Source organism: Ailuropoda melanoleuca, chromosome X (assembly GCF_002007445.2).
Source record: "Ailuropoda melanoleuca isolate Jingjing chromosome X, ASM200744v2, whole genome shotgun sequence".
Taxonomy (NCBI): domain Eukaryota; kingdom Metazoa; phylum Chordata; class Mammalia; order Carnivora; family Ursidae; genus Ailuropoda; species Ailuropoda melanoleuca.
The window spans coordinates 109251082-109266466 of NC_048238.1; the positions used below are offsets into that span (position 1 = coordinate 109251082).

The following is a 15385-nucleotide window of genomic DNA, read 5'->3' on the forward strand; positions in this document are numbered from 1 at the left end:
TTTGTGGAGAGGTTTCCTGGGCTAGGAGGAAACTATTTCTCCAGCATCTCACACAAACACACATGTGCAACACCCACACTCATGCACAGTCACATGCTTGAGCATGTCCACACCCCCTCACTGCTCCCCTCCTGGCAGGGGGTTGATGTGTTCTTCCCAGGAAGGTCTTGGCTATGCATGCCTGGGCTGGCATGCCTTCTTTGTCTTTTATTGTCTTTTCTATGTTTTTCACATGGTACCCAAACCACCAGCTCCTTTGAGTCTGGCTTCTTCTGGATTTCATTTACCTGCTGCTGCTGCGTTTTTCCTTTCACCAGTGTTTCTTTTTTCAACTTATTCATGGAAAATGAAAAAGTAAAAACGGAGAACACAAATCATTACGTTGTACACCTGAAATTTTTTTTAAAGATTTTATTTATTTATTTGACAGAGAGAGAGACAGCCACCAAGAGGGAACCCAGGCAGGGGGAGTGGGAGAGGAAGAAGCAGGCTCTCAGCGGAGGAGCCTGACGGGCGAGCCTTTGGACCAATCAGAGCCCAGGAAAATTGAGGTGGGTGGTGCCCCACCACCCTCCCCTCCGGCGCTTGGCGTTCGGGAGGACCACGTGGAAACCCAACTCCGAGGTCTCAGGCTCCTGGCCCGCAAGCTCCCTGTGTGCGGTGTTTCCGGTGTTCAACCAACGGATCACAAGTACCTCCTCCAAACCTGGCCCTCGGTATGTCTGTCTTGGGGTGTGGGCCTGTCCCGTCAGTCCTCAGGGTGCCTTCGCGGTGGCAGGCCTGTCTGGAAAGCTCTTGGACCAGGATCCTTCAGCTTGGCACTGGCAACTGGTTCCCTGCTGCTCCTTATGGGCCGCGGTTGCCTTCATGGTAACAAACCCTGTTATGTGCCCGGGGCTGCGAGCCCCTAGGCTCACCTTGTCCCACCCTTGGCAAGGGGTGGGGCCTGTTTCACTGTTCCCCAGTGTCTACTTTCTCTTTGCCAGAAGGTACCCCAGGGCTCCATTTAGTGCTCTACAGTTGTCAACTCCCGGGCTTCGGATCCTGTGGGGCCAGCTGGGTGACAATAGTCTTCCTCCATGGACCTCAAGTATTCCCTGATTCCATTGGCAAGTCCCTTCATTAGCTCTAAGATCCCAGTTTAGCTCTCCTGCAGGTGATAGAGTTGGGAGAGGAATCTTGATGTAAATTTTAGGAAAATGATTGAGAGGTGGGAAACAAGGGGTGGTGTGAGGCCTTCACGCAACTTCAAAATTTTCCTCAGCCTCAGTTTTTCCACCTATGAAATAGAGATGGTATATAAATTGTAGAGATTGTGAATAGGCTCTGTAAACTGAAGCTCAGGGCACACTGTTTTGGGCAGTGGTGGTGACTGGAGCCCGATGCAGATGAGATAATGGAAAGAAGCTGGATTCAAAGAAAAATTGTCATCCTTCAGTAAAACTTGCATTTCATTAATAAGTGTTTGTTAAATAAATTAGTTAATTTTCTGTTGCAAGAGACATCAACAAATAACAACAAAACTTGCATTTTATTGCCCAGGGGTTCCTGAAAGAAGAGGTTTTTACTAAAATAACTCCAAGCCAAAACCGCTTATTTATCCTTTCTAGAGTGGAACTAAGTTTTTTCACCAGGGGGCATATTTTACCAATTTGTATTAGAAAAAAAAAATTGCACCTCACATTGTAAAGAAGCCAGGGTTTATCTCTCTTTCTCTCCCTCCCTCTCTCTGTCTCTTTATCCCCCCCTTTCTCTCAGGATAACTTTTATTGATTGTGTGGTGGAACTTATTTCTATTTTCCTCATGGCTTAGTTTTTAAAATGCCACACTGTGCAAGGATTGGCTTCAGAAAGTGCCAGCTGGTGTTTCGAATACGGCCGTTCCCACCCAACCCCACCACCAGCTACCCAAAGGAGGACTGCGGTGGGTGGGGGGTGGGGTGCTGTGTGAGTCAGTAAAGCAAATTGGGGGATACTGCCAAACTCAACTTTGGGTGTACACTTTCCATGTCACTGGGTTTACAGTACAGAGGTTTAAGACATGTACAATGGACGGAACACTGGACGGAGAGTTAGGAACTATAAATTCTCGAATCCTGTCACTAATCCAGTGAGTTTGGGGCAAGTCACTACCCATATTTGGCTCTGTTTTCTCAACTGAACTGAAAGGGCCAGACCAGGGCTTTTGCTGTTTAAGAATCATTTTCTTATTCTTAGGGAATAAAGGAGGCGCCCCTTAGGGTTGCCTGCATCGAGACCACGCCCCCAACATGCCATTTCATTCCCATGGCAACGGCTGTTTGGGCTTCACTGACCTCCAGTTCTTTAGCAGCTGCTGCAGGTAGGACGTTGCAGGACTTTGTTTAGGGGCCAGAGCGCTAATTTCTTTTTTTTTCTCTTACAGATTGAATTTATTCTAAAAGTTCTATCTTCACCTCAGTGAGCTCACAGTAAATGCTGGTGGAGTGTGAAGTCAGCAACAAAAAGAGGTATGACAGCTTTAGTTTACTAAAAAATCCCAAACACTAATATGTAAATGAGATTAACTATGCATTTTATCCCACATTGGATCTTATTTATGAATGGTTCTTGTCTGAGTTATCGCACAACTGCCACACAGACTGCTAATGTGAGAGTGTAAAAGTGCTGGTCCGGAGGCAGGATTTGAGCTAGGCCCCATGAGATAAATGTGTGACTTCTGTTAAGTCCCTTCCCTCTCCAGAACACAGTTTCCTCATTTGTACAAGAAGGAGTTTAGACTACTGGTATGGGCTGAATTGTGTCTCCCCTGCCCCTAGCCCAATTCCTATGTTGAGCTCCTAACCGGCAGTATCTCAGAATGGGACCTTATTTAGGAATTGGGTTGTAGATGTGATTAGTTGAGTCATGCTGGAATATGGTATGCCCCTAATCTAATATGACTGGCATTTTGATAAAAAGAAGATATTTGGATATAGATACAGATACAGGGAGAATGCCATGTAAAGAGAAATGCAGAGATCCGGGGGATGTTTCTATATATCAAGGGTCACCAAAGATTGCCCGCAAACTACCAGAAACGGAGAGGCACGTAACAAATTCTCCCTCAGCATCCTCAGAAGAAACCAACTCTGTCAACACCTCAATTGCAGACTTCTAGCCTCTAACAATAAATTTCTGTTGTTTAACCATTCTGATAGGGTAAGTTAGACAGGAGCTGGAGGCAAAGGTGGTGACAAATACATGATCCATTACAAGCCTGAGGGCACAACATTCTGACTTTGTGGCTTTTAACATTCTGGTCTTAAGCCTTCCTGGGGCTGACAGACCAAGAGCCACAGGTACAGAACTTGTGCTCTCCTCTTCAACTTTGACCCCCAGGGTAACCTATAGCTTCATTATAATATATTTACACTGTGATTTCAACCCCCACCCCCATGGAGGAAAATGGCCATGACAGTTCCAGCAAGGACCTTGTGGTGCCAAAAAATTCCCCCTCCCAGCTGGTAGGAGGAGTTCCTTGGGTGCTCAGAAACAACTTCAATCAGAGACTTCCCGCTAGCTATGACCCATAACCTATGCAAACATAAAAAAATAAGAGAGCCCTAGCCCCGGTGCAGTTGACACCTCTGGGCCTGCCTGCTCTCCCACCTTGAGAGTGTACTGTACTTAAAAAACTGCTTTGTGCTAGCTACTTTCCTTCTGCCTGTCTTTATTTGAGCGCAGATCCTCATGTAAATCTCTTGTGGTGGATCCAAGAGACCTCCATTCACACAACGTAGACTCTCTCCCACCAGTAACGATTCAATTTGCAGTTCATTGTTAAGGTAGCCCCAGCAAGCTAATACTACTAGATCAGTGGTTCCCAATCTTTTCACTACCAAGAACCCTTTTGCTCTTTGTCCTCCTGTGGACCCAATTCATTTATTTAACAATTTTTTATTGAGCACCTACTATATACCAGGCACTTAATCTAGGCATTGGAGATACACAAAGTCTCAAAGCAAAGTTCCCTCCTCTTGTGTTCATTCTGTATGTTTTAAAAGATTTAGTTGGCCAAGTGTATTATGGTTTATTTTATTTTAGTAATAATTTGTACATTTTCTCATGCGATAACCAGGATTATCTCATCAATGTGATAGAATTAGTGCCTAAAATCAAAGAAAGGTCATATTCTAAGTAGCTGTTGATCCCTTATAGCAAGTAAATACATTGAATTTGTTAGGTTTTTAAAAAAATGTTGAAAATTTTTCTTAGAAACTCTTACTACAATTATGGATCCCTAGGCGTTCAAGGACTTCATTATAAGGTGATTAGCTAGAGCAGGGGTGGCAAACTTTTCCTGTAAAGGGCTAGATAGTAAACATTTTATGCTTTGTGGACTATACAGTCTCTGTCACAACTATCCAACATTGCCACTGTATTGTGAAAGCAGCTATAGATAATACAAAGTAATGAGCATGGCTGAGTTCCAATAACATTTTATTTATGGACACTGAAATTTGAATTTCATATAATTTTCATGTGTGGCAAAATATTACTCTTCTTTGATTTTTTTCAACGATTAAAAATGGAAAACCCTTTCTTAACTCACCAGCTATAGGAAAACAGGTGGCAGGCAGGCTGTATGTATTCACTCAGCTGGCCACAGTTTGCCAACCCCACAGTTAAATTCTGATTTTGCCCTAGTTCTGGAATTAGGTGATTCTTGTACCCTTAAGGGTTTAGATGAGGGCCAGAGAGGAATTAAGTTTGAACTCAAAACCGAGCTTCCTGCAGCCCAGTCCACAGCGCTTAACACTTTTAAGCTGCCGTGTTTAGTCATGATTTCACATGTGGTTTTTGTATCCATGTGGTGCAGAAAATAGATGTGTGGTCAGCGGCCCTTTCCAGGCGTTGACCATGTAAGGGTTGTCCTCTTATTAGCAGCCAGTGGCAACCTTATTTTGTCAAGCCTGACCCTAGGCTTACGGCACTGTTTTCGTTTATACCTCTCTCGGGTTGCGCGGCCGGGGAGGCCCATCTGTCCCTTACTATTTGAGTCCCTGTTGTCTCATTGGCAGCTTTCTGAGCAGCTGCAAAATGTTTTTAACTTTAAGTGGAAGTTGGGGTCACCGGCATCGTCAGGCCTGAACACTCTCAGCAAGGGCTCTTTCAGCTCTGACATTGACTAGCTTGCGGACTTGGGTGAGTGTTAAACTAACTCCTCCCACTTTCCCACGGCTGGACTTTCACTGTTGGTAATAATGAGGCGTTTCTCAAGGTCTGGGGAATAATGTGCACTGCTTTTTTTGTGTTGTCTTCGGAAACTGCTCGGTTACTAGGACCACAGTCCTCTGCCTGGTCGTCCTTCTTTGCGGCTCATCTGCTCCGGTCTAGCCTCGAAACCGCAGCTCGGCGACGGGTGTCCCCAGGGGGGCCAGAGGGGCTCACGCGCGCTCAGAGGGCGGCCGCACCGCCGCCCACCTCGGAGGACCATGCTGCGAGGCAAGTCCCGGCTCAACGTGGAGTGGCTGGGCTACTCGCCGGGCCTGCTCCTCGAGCGCAGTCATCTCTTGACAGGGCGCACGCCTCGGAACCCTGGCCGGTAAGTCACGTGAGGGCCCGCGCCCGCGCCGCGCCGACGCAGCCCAACGTCACCACGGCGCGCCGCACTTGCGCATTGCGTCCCGCCGTCCGGCACTGGCCGGCACTTCCGGCACGGCACCCCTCTACGGGTAGCCTGCGGAGCGGACTGAGTGCAGTCCCGGAGCCCAGCCCGCCTCCCAGCACCTGCTGCGGGCGCGGCCACACCATGGAGCGCCTTGATAAAGCGGCGCTGAATGCGTTGCAGCCGCCCGACTTCAGGTAGTCCCGGGCGGGGTCCAGGCCGGGAGGGGCCCTGACCGCAAGGCGACCTGGCCCTGGCCTGGAGTGGGATATAAAGGAAGGCCCAAGCCGAGCGGGCTGGCCTGCGGTGGGCATGAGGTCTGGACCCTCGGGGCTGGGCTGCGGGGTGGGGGAGAAGGGAGGCAGGTTGCGGCCTGCAGCGTCAACACGCACGGGAGTAGGGACCTGGGGTCATAGGGGAGAGTCGGCGGGCCTTCAGCTCCTGCTTCTGTTCTGGCACTTCCTCTCGCTGTCGTCTGTTTTGCGATCTTGCTCTCTGCAATCTCTCCCCCCTGCAGGGTGAGCTCCCTGAGGACAGGAACTCGGCCTTCTCCATCTACTGTCCCCTACGGGGCCTGCATCGTTGGGGCTTAAATGTTTGCTGTATGAATGAATGAAGAAAGAGAGTAGGGACTGCCCCTGGTTTGAGACTGCTTTACTTGGGGGAGTTAGTAGAATGGGGGTTGGTGGCTGAGTAGAACGGTGGTTCTGGCTCACTCTGGGGCCTTAGCCTAGCCAATGATACTTCGGTAGGCAAGAAGGTGGGGAGGGATTTAGCTGCCATTCGATGATGACCTACTGTGTGCCAGACTCAACTTAGGCTCATTATTATATACATTATCAAAGTTAAGAAAGTGTTGTTTCCCCCCCCCCTTTTTTTTAAAGAAGATGAAGTTAGGATAAGTGACTTGCCCAAGATCACACAGTTAGGCCACACAATTAGTGTGTTGAAGCTGACGTTTGACCAATCCCACTGATTCCAAAGCCTGTGATCTTTGAAGCCCGTGACCTTTTTCCCTCTCTTATGATGTCAATGTAGATGTTTTTAAATTATTGTTTACTAGTGAGGATACCAACAGATAATTTTGTCAAGTACACTTAGAATATAGTGTAGCTCTCCTAGACTGATTCTAGTGTTATCTAATGGAATTTGCAGTGAAATCTACTTGCAGTGGAAGTTTGCTTGCCACGGAAGGGAACGTGGTAAGCTGTATCTGCCTAGTGCTTGCTGTGGAAGTTCATATCAAGTGGGTAAACTCCAGGTGGTTTTATGAATGGGGGAACAATAAGGTTCATCCTGAGTTATTTCTTTGTGTGAGGCCCACTTTAAATCTGGACTTTCCCATTCTTTATTTCTAACAGGTCTCTGTAACACCCAATGAGAGATGCATAGAAGAAATTAATTGAATAACATCAGTTGCTTTGTTTTAGAATAATTCATCTGTTACACACAAGCTGGCTTGTGCCAGCAGAACTGCCAGCTGCAGTGGGGGTGTGGCTGGAAGCCAAAGAGAAAATGTCCTGTAAACACTAGAGGAAGTTTGCTAGTTTTCAAAAGTTTGTGTGCCTAACTTTATACTTAGTCCCATATTTGTGAGGTCATAACCCAGAATAAAAGTCAAATTTTTGGAGCCTAAGGTAAAAGAAGTGAAAAAGTTGAAAATAAACTATGAATTGTTAAGGTGGGCCCATGCCTTATATAGAGTGTGTGGTCTAGAAATTAACATGTAGAAAAGAAAAGATTATGTTTGAGTAGTGGGATTGTAAATGCTTTTGTTTTCCTTAACTCATTTTTATATGGTATTATGTCATCTTATCAATAATAATGTTTTCTGAAAGCCAGGTCAAATATTAGATATTCAAGAGGGATGATCTGAAGAACAAAAGAACCAGTTAACACTCCCTTTCTCTAGATTCTCAAGCTTTGTTTCTTTGTCAGGTTAGGTATCTTAACTTTGCATGCCTAAAACGAATGCTTGAACTCACCACAGACACACCCAGAAAGTCATGTTTTTTGTTGGGATTCATGAAAGAAGTAGTCAGATACTGACATTGAATTTTTATAGACCTACTGTAGAAGTACCCATTCTGCAGGAAGGTTACACAGTAAATTTCCCTAAAAGTTTACTACTAGGAAACAGTTTAAAGGAGCATAACTATATTAGATGAGGATTGTGTACCTCAGTGATCACTGTAGGAGGATGTGTTAAAAGATGATCCACTGAAGTAGTGAATGAAAATATTAGAACTTAGACATTAATTTATTTTAACCATATCCTTTTTAGTGTCTGGTTTTGCATATATGTTTTATATTTTAAGGAATGAATTGATAATATGTGTGTAGATCTGTTTAAAAATCAGTATGCCTTTATGTGGGGTTTGTGCTCAAAACTTATATTTAAGATGGATTAATAGTCAAAGTTTGTAGACCGTTGTTTATAAACCACAAACTTGAGATGTTCCCTTTCTTTCTGGACTGCCAGAAACCTCCTCGCTAATCATTTACACGGTTATCAGAACCCCATTTGCCTGGATTTTCTAGGGCTCAGAGAAATGTGCAGGACTATATGGGAAGCAAGCTGGCACATTAAGTGCTGTAATAACAGGTATGAGCTAAGTGTGATTGCATCCCAGAGCAATGAATCATTTTAGCCAGAGTGATCAGGAAAGGTGCCTGGAAGGAGAGGCTCTTTTGAGGGGGACCTTGAAGGCTGGGCTGTCTCCTTCCTAAAGATACGGACAAAAACTCTGAGGATTACCAGAGAGAGAATTAAGTTCAAGTGTTGACAGTAAGCATAAAGTGTGAAGTGTGTCAAAAAAGGATCTTAAGCTAAATGATTAAAGCTGTAGGGTTTACTGTGTTTACAGTGTAGGTGGTGGTATGTATGTGGTACAGATGTGTCCAGGGTTCCTGGAAACCTGTGGCTTCACCTCCAGTACTACTGCTCATTTGTAGCAATATATAGGACAAATGCTGACATATATCTACTTCTTGAAAAGTCAGTGAAACAACATTAAGGAACATTTTGAAAATGGGGAAACAATTTTTGTATATTAATCTGGAGTCCTTTTTATGTGCCCACATTTTAAAAATAATTGGAATAGTATATGTCAGGGGTTGGTGAAGTTTTTCTGTGAAGGACCAGATAGTAAATATTTTAGGTTTTGAGGACCATATAGTTTGGCACCGCTACTGAGCTTGTCCTTTGTAGTTCCAAAGCCACCTTAGATGATACATAAACAAATGGATGTGTCTGTGTTCCAGTTAAACTTTATTTATAGAAATAGGCATTGGGCCCTTAGGCCTTATTTTGCTGACCCCTGATATACATAATATAATGTCGTTTGCCTTGTTCATTTGTCACATGAGGACTTTCTGAGTAATGGTCAAAATTCTTTTTAATGGGTCCATATATTGATATACATCAGTTGTGAAATCATTTTCTTATTATGGACATTTTTATTGAATCCAGTTTTGTTTGTGCTTTTATGTTAATCTTTTTTCTCTTTTTTATGTTAATCTTTGTATTAATGTCTTAATTTTTAATTTATTTTTTTAGGTTTGCCATCAAATTTATTTTTTTTTTATTTTTTCTTTCAGCACTTTATTTAATTTATTTTTTTGATGCAATGTTCCATGATTCATTGTTTGTATATAACACCCAGTGCACCATGCAGTACATGCCCTTTTTAATACCCATCACTGGCCTATCCCAATCCCCCATCCTCCTTCCCCCTGAAGCCCTCAGTTTGTTTCCCAGAGTCCATAGTCTCTCATGGTTCATTCCCCCTTCTGTTTACCCCCTTCATTCTTCCCTTCCTTCTCCTACTGATCTTCCTATTTCTTATGTTCCATAAATGAGTGAAACCATGTGATAATTGTCTTTCTCTGCTTGACTTATTTCACTTAGCATAATCTCCTCCAGTCAGCAACATGTATTAATGTTTTTAAGTAGCAGATTATCAGAGTTGTTTTTCCTCAGTATGTAATTTGAAAAGCTTGATTGCATTCTTCAGAATGGTTTTATTGTATTCTGGAATAAAACTTTCTCCATTGGAATATTCCCTTGATTTTAAAATAACCTCTGGACAAATAGAATTCACTGAATAGAAGGTGTTTGACATTAAATTTTTTTTTAAGATTTTTTAAAAATTTATTTATTTGACAGAGACAGCCAGCGAGAGAGGGAACACAAGCAGGGGGAGTGGGAGAGGAAGAAGCAGGCTCCCAGCGGAGGAGCCCAATGCGGGGCTTGATCCCAGAACGCCGGGACCACACCCTGAGCCAAAGGCAGACGCTTAACGACTGAGCCACCCAGGCGCCCCTTGACATTAAATTTTTAATGCATCCATGTTACATGAAGACCATCTAAGTTGTACTGTAGCTATTTGATTACAAAGAAATTTAAGTGTCCTTCAGCTGCATCCAAATTGTTGTGGACTGCTTTTTCTCTGGAGATTCTCATACCTTGTTTTTACTGTATCCAGCTTGATAGGATGCTTTGTGAAGGAACATCATCAGTTGCTTTCTGTCTTCTTTACTACCTCCGTTATATATTCTGTACTAGGGTACACTCGCGTAACACTGTGGAGACTGTAAACCACTCTCATACTTGACGCTTCCTCTCACACTGGATCCGAATGGTATCTCTTGGGTGTTCTCTGGGTCTTTAGGATCTTCTAGTTTTGCGTGCTTCACTCTACTCTTCTTCCTCTGGCCGCTACTTCCAAGGCAGGGGCAGGGTTTCCAGCATCTTCTTTGTGGATACAAAACCAGTTGGAAATGGCTGTACAGGTTCTGATTTTCTCTTTGTTTACTTTCTTCCAGAAATGAAAGTTCATTAGCATCTACCCTGAAGACGCTCCTGTTCTTCACAGCTTTAATGATCACTGTACCTATTGGGTTATATTTCACGACTAAATCTTATGTTTTTGAAGGTAATCCTAGATGATGAAACAAGACATTTTCCCCTTAGTATACTTAAGATTCTGTGTGTTTATGATCTCTTTATATCTGTAAGCTGGGTATTCTTAATTTGCTTCTTCCGTCTATTTCTGTTTCGCTTTTCAAAAATCACGTTGTTCAGATGAATCTTCCTTCATGAAATTAACTTGTTCATCACTGAGTTATTTTAGCGTGACAGCGTATTTGTTGATTGTTTTCTGTGAAATAGCTTGCAGGTCCATCCTTTTACTATACCTCTGACAGCAAGAGTTGGCTGACATGGGAGGAGGAATTTGGGGCAATGTACCTTTGGTGGCAGACATTAGTAGAAAAAGAAAATAAAGTCCCCCTTCTCATGTTGAAGTCCTTAAGTGAAGTGAGTTTTCACTCAGAATAATGTTCTTTGTGTATAGAAGGTATTCAGATCTTTAAATGAATACATGATTTATCACCAAAGTATTACTTTTTAATTGCCTGACTAGTTAAATAAATATATATAGCTAATAAAAAGTAGTATGCTTTGTTTTTTGCTCTTTGATAAATTTTGGAATAAAATGGAAACTTTTTTCTCTTGATAGGCGCCTTTGGGATGTCCAATAGGGACAGCTATTTTTATGCTGCTATTGTTGCGGTGGTCGCCGTCCACGTGGTGTTGGCCCTCTTTGTTTATGTGGCCTGGAATGAAGGCTCACGACAGTGGCGTGAAGGCAAACAGGATTAAATTGAACATCACCTTTTGATAGCATTAACTTGATTTTTTAAAATGGTAAATGTGTCTGGGATATTGATGATTTCAATAAAGTTGAGAACATGTTAAAATCAATCTGAAAGAGTCACATTTGACTAGTGTAAATTTTGATCCTTCTAATACAAAGATTTGTATCATCAGTTTTAACTGTATGAGCCTCTCATTTGCAAATGAGAATTTGGAAAAGTTAAGTTGCTTGCAAATAATTATGTTAACTTAGTTACATATTCTGGGAAGAATTTGATTATCTCACAACCAGAAATGTTTTACAGCATTTTGTCTTTTGGTTGGTTTTAAGGTTTACTTCTCTGGATATATTAAGATGTACACAGTGAAGGAAATCTAAACTATTTTTCACTAGAATGCTTTCCCTTACTATCATGGAAGATCTGGGTCATTGGATTTTAGGTTGTAAATTCCTATGCAAAATTGCTTGAATTGTGGGTTTTAGACTTCATCTGAATGTCCCTGAGAAATTTTGCATACATTGTAATCCCTAGTCAATAGGAATCTTTTTCATCATATTATTTCATGGGAAGATTAGGCTGAATCACACCCATTCGTGTAAAAGGACTGGTTTATTGAAGGATCTAGGTAGCAAAGCAGAGAGGTAGCTACCTGGGCACTCAGCCTTTGCAGGCTATCCTGTGCTTTTAGGCTGACTTTTTAACGATCTGCTTTGCTCTGTCATTCAACAATGAAGTAATGCTTTCATTGCAGGGTTTGTGTAAACTCCTTTTCAGTTTGTTTTTCCTACTTTTTAATAGGGTATATGATGGGAATTTACATTTAAATGTGTCCATTTTCACATACTTCCTGAAAGTAGATTATTTTTATCATCCAGGAAGTATTCTTGGGATTGCTAGTCAAGTCTTTTTTAATCAGAGCTGTTATATCCCAGATATATATAGTTACATAATCCTGGGGTCCTATTTGATAGAAAAAGACCCTGTGGTTTTACTTCAGTATCCTTAGTCTGTTCTTTCCAACTACCTGATACTACTTGTATGTAGTCTAAAAACACACCTGGAAAAATGCATATTGAAACAGGAAGAGAATTTAAATTCCCTGTGATGTTGCCACCTGGAGATAAACACTATTTTGGTTTATATTCCATGTGCATTTCCTAATGCTAGTTCAATACACTGAATGTTTGGTTTAAGTTCAAATCCTGCCTGTGTTACTCACAGCTATTTGCATTTTTTTCCAGATGAATGATTATTGGACATCTTCTTGAAAAAGCACATTCTACCTTTACTCTTTTTTGCTGGATAGATATCTCATTGTTACAATTTCCTGTTACTAGTAATTCCTAATACAGTGGCCCTTGCTGTTTTTGCCATTACTGATTTGTCTGTTCACCCCTATTTTTGTTGTGCAGCTGGACTAAAGGAATAGGGAGATGGTTAGACATAAAAGCTAAGTACGCATTTGTGTTTAATTGTTGAGAAAAAATGAAAGATGACTTGTAGGACTATTATTTTTGCTTATAGTTAAATATTGTCTACAGTTTAAATGTCTTTAAGCAGTTATTCTCTATGTAAAGTGTTTTCTTAAAGACTACAGTTTTAGTATAAAATTGTACAAATTTAATATAAAATTGTAGAATACCTCAGTTTAAGGCTGGGGTACTATGTGGTAGATTTCGAAATGGTTGTCCTTTAGATGCCTTGTTATATACTTAGAATTGTTGTCCACCTAATTTCTTTTCTATAATGCTAAGGTTTTGTACTTTTGGGATCTCACGCTGTTTGTAAAATATGAATGTCCAATGTTAGATTATTTTGTTTTATTTCAGATGTTGGCTGAGTAGAAAACGATTTGGGTGTTTTTCTGCAATATTTAAACCAGGGATTCATGCAAAAGCAGTTGTAATTTCCTCTTGGAAAAAGTACCAAGTGTTTGAAAGTTAGAATTGGATGCTAGGGTTGATATTTAGGATTGTTAAAATATAGGCTTGTTTTCAAACCAGTTAATTTTTTCCTGGAGTTTTAACTGTTAACTCTTTACTTTGCTGCTGTTGAAATGGCATACGGTATTTGACATAGGATTTATTTTTCAAGATGTCTCACTGATTTCCTCTTGCACAATGTACATACTTCAGGATGTATACAAAGGAAAGCTACAATTGAGCCTTTACATGTGTTTTAAGATAGGAATATGTTCACTATTGTTTGAAAATGGATTGTAAGAATAACCTCAATTAGGAAGTGTAACTTGAAGTGTCAGCAAGAGCTACTGATAAACACATTACCTTCCTCACCTCACCTCTCATTTTGCCCCGCCCCACCAGAATATAATCTTTTCTTCCCTGTCGTGCTAGAAAATGAAGTGTGTTGTAGAATGCATCTGATGTTATTAGCTCTTCAAGTGGGTAGATACTGTTTTACATATAACAGCAGAATTCAGTTTTGAGTCATTATTGAAGGAACTTAAACATCTTTAAAAAAGACCTCCTGTTTTCATGGAAATCTAACATATGCATTGTAATAATTAGGCTATTTTCATCATAAAAATCTCATCACCTTTGCCAAAAGAGGCAGCTGATTGACTTGTTTGATATTTGTCTGCCATTTTCATGTAAATTTTATATATACAGCTAGAGTACCCAGGGAGACCAGTAAAAACAGTTAAATAAGGTGTACCCAAGGAAAGATGATAGCCAAAGGTACGTGAAACAAAGAAATATCTAGTGTGTATTTCTCATCTAGACAAGTTCATATTTATTGCTTTATTTATGATCAAGTGAAGTCATAGACCATTGTTGGGCCCACTTTATAAATGGTTCAACAGTTTGTCATTTGTCTGAGGTCAGCAGCAGATTTTCTCTGCTGTCAAGCAATCTGTGTCCTCCAACAGAGTAGTACAATTTTATTAGTTCAGACTCCACTCTTAGATTTAAGATAAGTTTTGTGAGCTGGGCTGAAGCAAAACATTGATAACTTGACAAGATTTCTTTTTTCTTCAGAAGGAGAAGGGTCACCTGAGAAAATAAATTATTTTCAGGGACTTTGGGAATCTAACAACAACTATTACATGTAATTTATGAATAGTCAAATCCTTTATATATTCATTAAAATAGTCTGGAATTCTCCAACTTAACATCACTCCTGACCACACTTTCCTTTCCTTTCTTTCATTGCAACATGTTCTTAAGAGTAGTATCTGCATTCCTTTTAAGATGTTCTACAGTCATATTTGTCAGTTACACGGACTAGTCTTCCTTTTTCTCCAGTTCAGTGAAATCTCACTGAACAGTAATAGTAGCAATAGCTAACAACATCTGCACTGCACCTTACAGTTTGCAAAGAACGTTCACATGTTCCTGTTTGAGTTTTGCATAGTGAACCTGTTACGAGATGTCTCTTAACATCCTTGCTGAAGACGTTAGAATGTTTAACCCAGTAGAGTCATTGAGTATGGTGTAGTCTTTGAATAGTGCCCTGACTAGGGGTGGGGGTTAGATGCGCTATTTTGAAAGCTGTGTGTAATTATCGAAATGGGGGCTTGAGTTCTTTAGCCACTTGAATCAGATTTACTTTTGTAAGTGACACTTTTCTAACTGTTACCTGGATGGATTTTGTATCCATTATATTCTAACCTGTAATTTGTATAGATTTACCATCTGTTGTCATTAAAAAAGTGTTCATAATGTGACTTCAGTGTGTCCTGATTCAGTGAATAGTAAGTTTATTACATCTTTTTTTTTAAACACTTGTTTGCCTCTGTTTATACCATGTAAAATATATAGAGTTGTCAAGGGTAAGCTTTTATGCAATAATTGTAGACCAGAGATGCTCAAACTGGTGGGGGGCCCTAAGGGGTACTGAGACAGGAAGGGCTGAGTATACCCCATCTGTGGGACCCATCAGAAGTGGTGTGGCACTAGGAAAAGAAAGCAGCATCTTGCCCTGTGGCTTTTTAAAGAAAATTCATTTGGGAGTGAATGGTCTTCAAATACTGCTAAAGGAGTAATACCTGTGGCTAAGTAATTAATATGGGGGTAGTCAATTCCTTGCCCTGTGCCAGTTGCCTTTGTCGATGGCCCTCTAAGCCACCTTTTG

General features: G+C 41.3%; 1 protein-coding gene and 1 long non-coding RNA gene across 3 annotated transcripts; both read left to right on the forward strand.

Moving 5' to 3' along the window:
* The first annotated feature begins 2342 nt into the window (after window positions 1-2342).
* On the forward strand, window positions 2343-5560 carry LOC117797411. The gene is made up of 3 exons (XR_004622349.1): window positions 2343-2489; window positions 5043-5166; window positions 5304-5560. It is a non-coding gene; the product is annotated as an uncharacterized LOC117797411 (long non-coding RNA).
* An 88-nt stretch (window positions 5561-5648) lies between these two features.
* VMA21 (vacuolar ATPase assembly factor VMA21) lies at window positions 5649-14978 on the forward strand. 2 transcript variants are annotated; one of them, XM_019805239.2, is made up of 4 exons: window positions 5649-5826; window positions 10457-10566; window positions 11152-11339; window positions 12532-14978. In XM_019805239.2, the coding sequence occupies exons 1-3, from the start codon at window positions 5774-5776 to the stop codon at window positions 11292-11294; spliced, it is 306 nt and encodes a 101-aa protein (XP_019660798.1). In that variant the 5' UTR covers window positions 5649-5773; the 3' UTR covers window positions 11295-11339; window positions 12532-14978. The 2 variants fall into 2 exon arrangements, with proteins under 2 accessions (XP_019660798.1, XP_002924619.1); XM_002924573.4 differs by having other exon boundaries at window positions 11152-14978.
* Window positions 14979-15385: the final 407 nt, after the last annotated feature.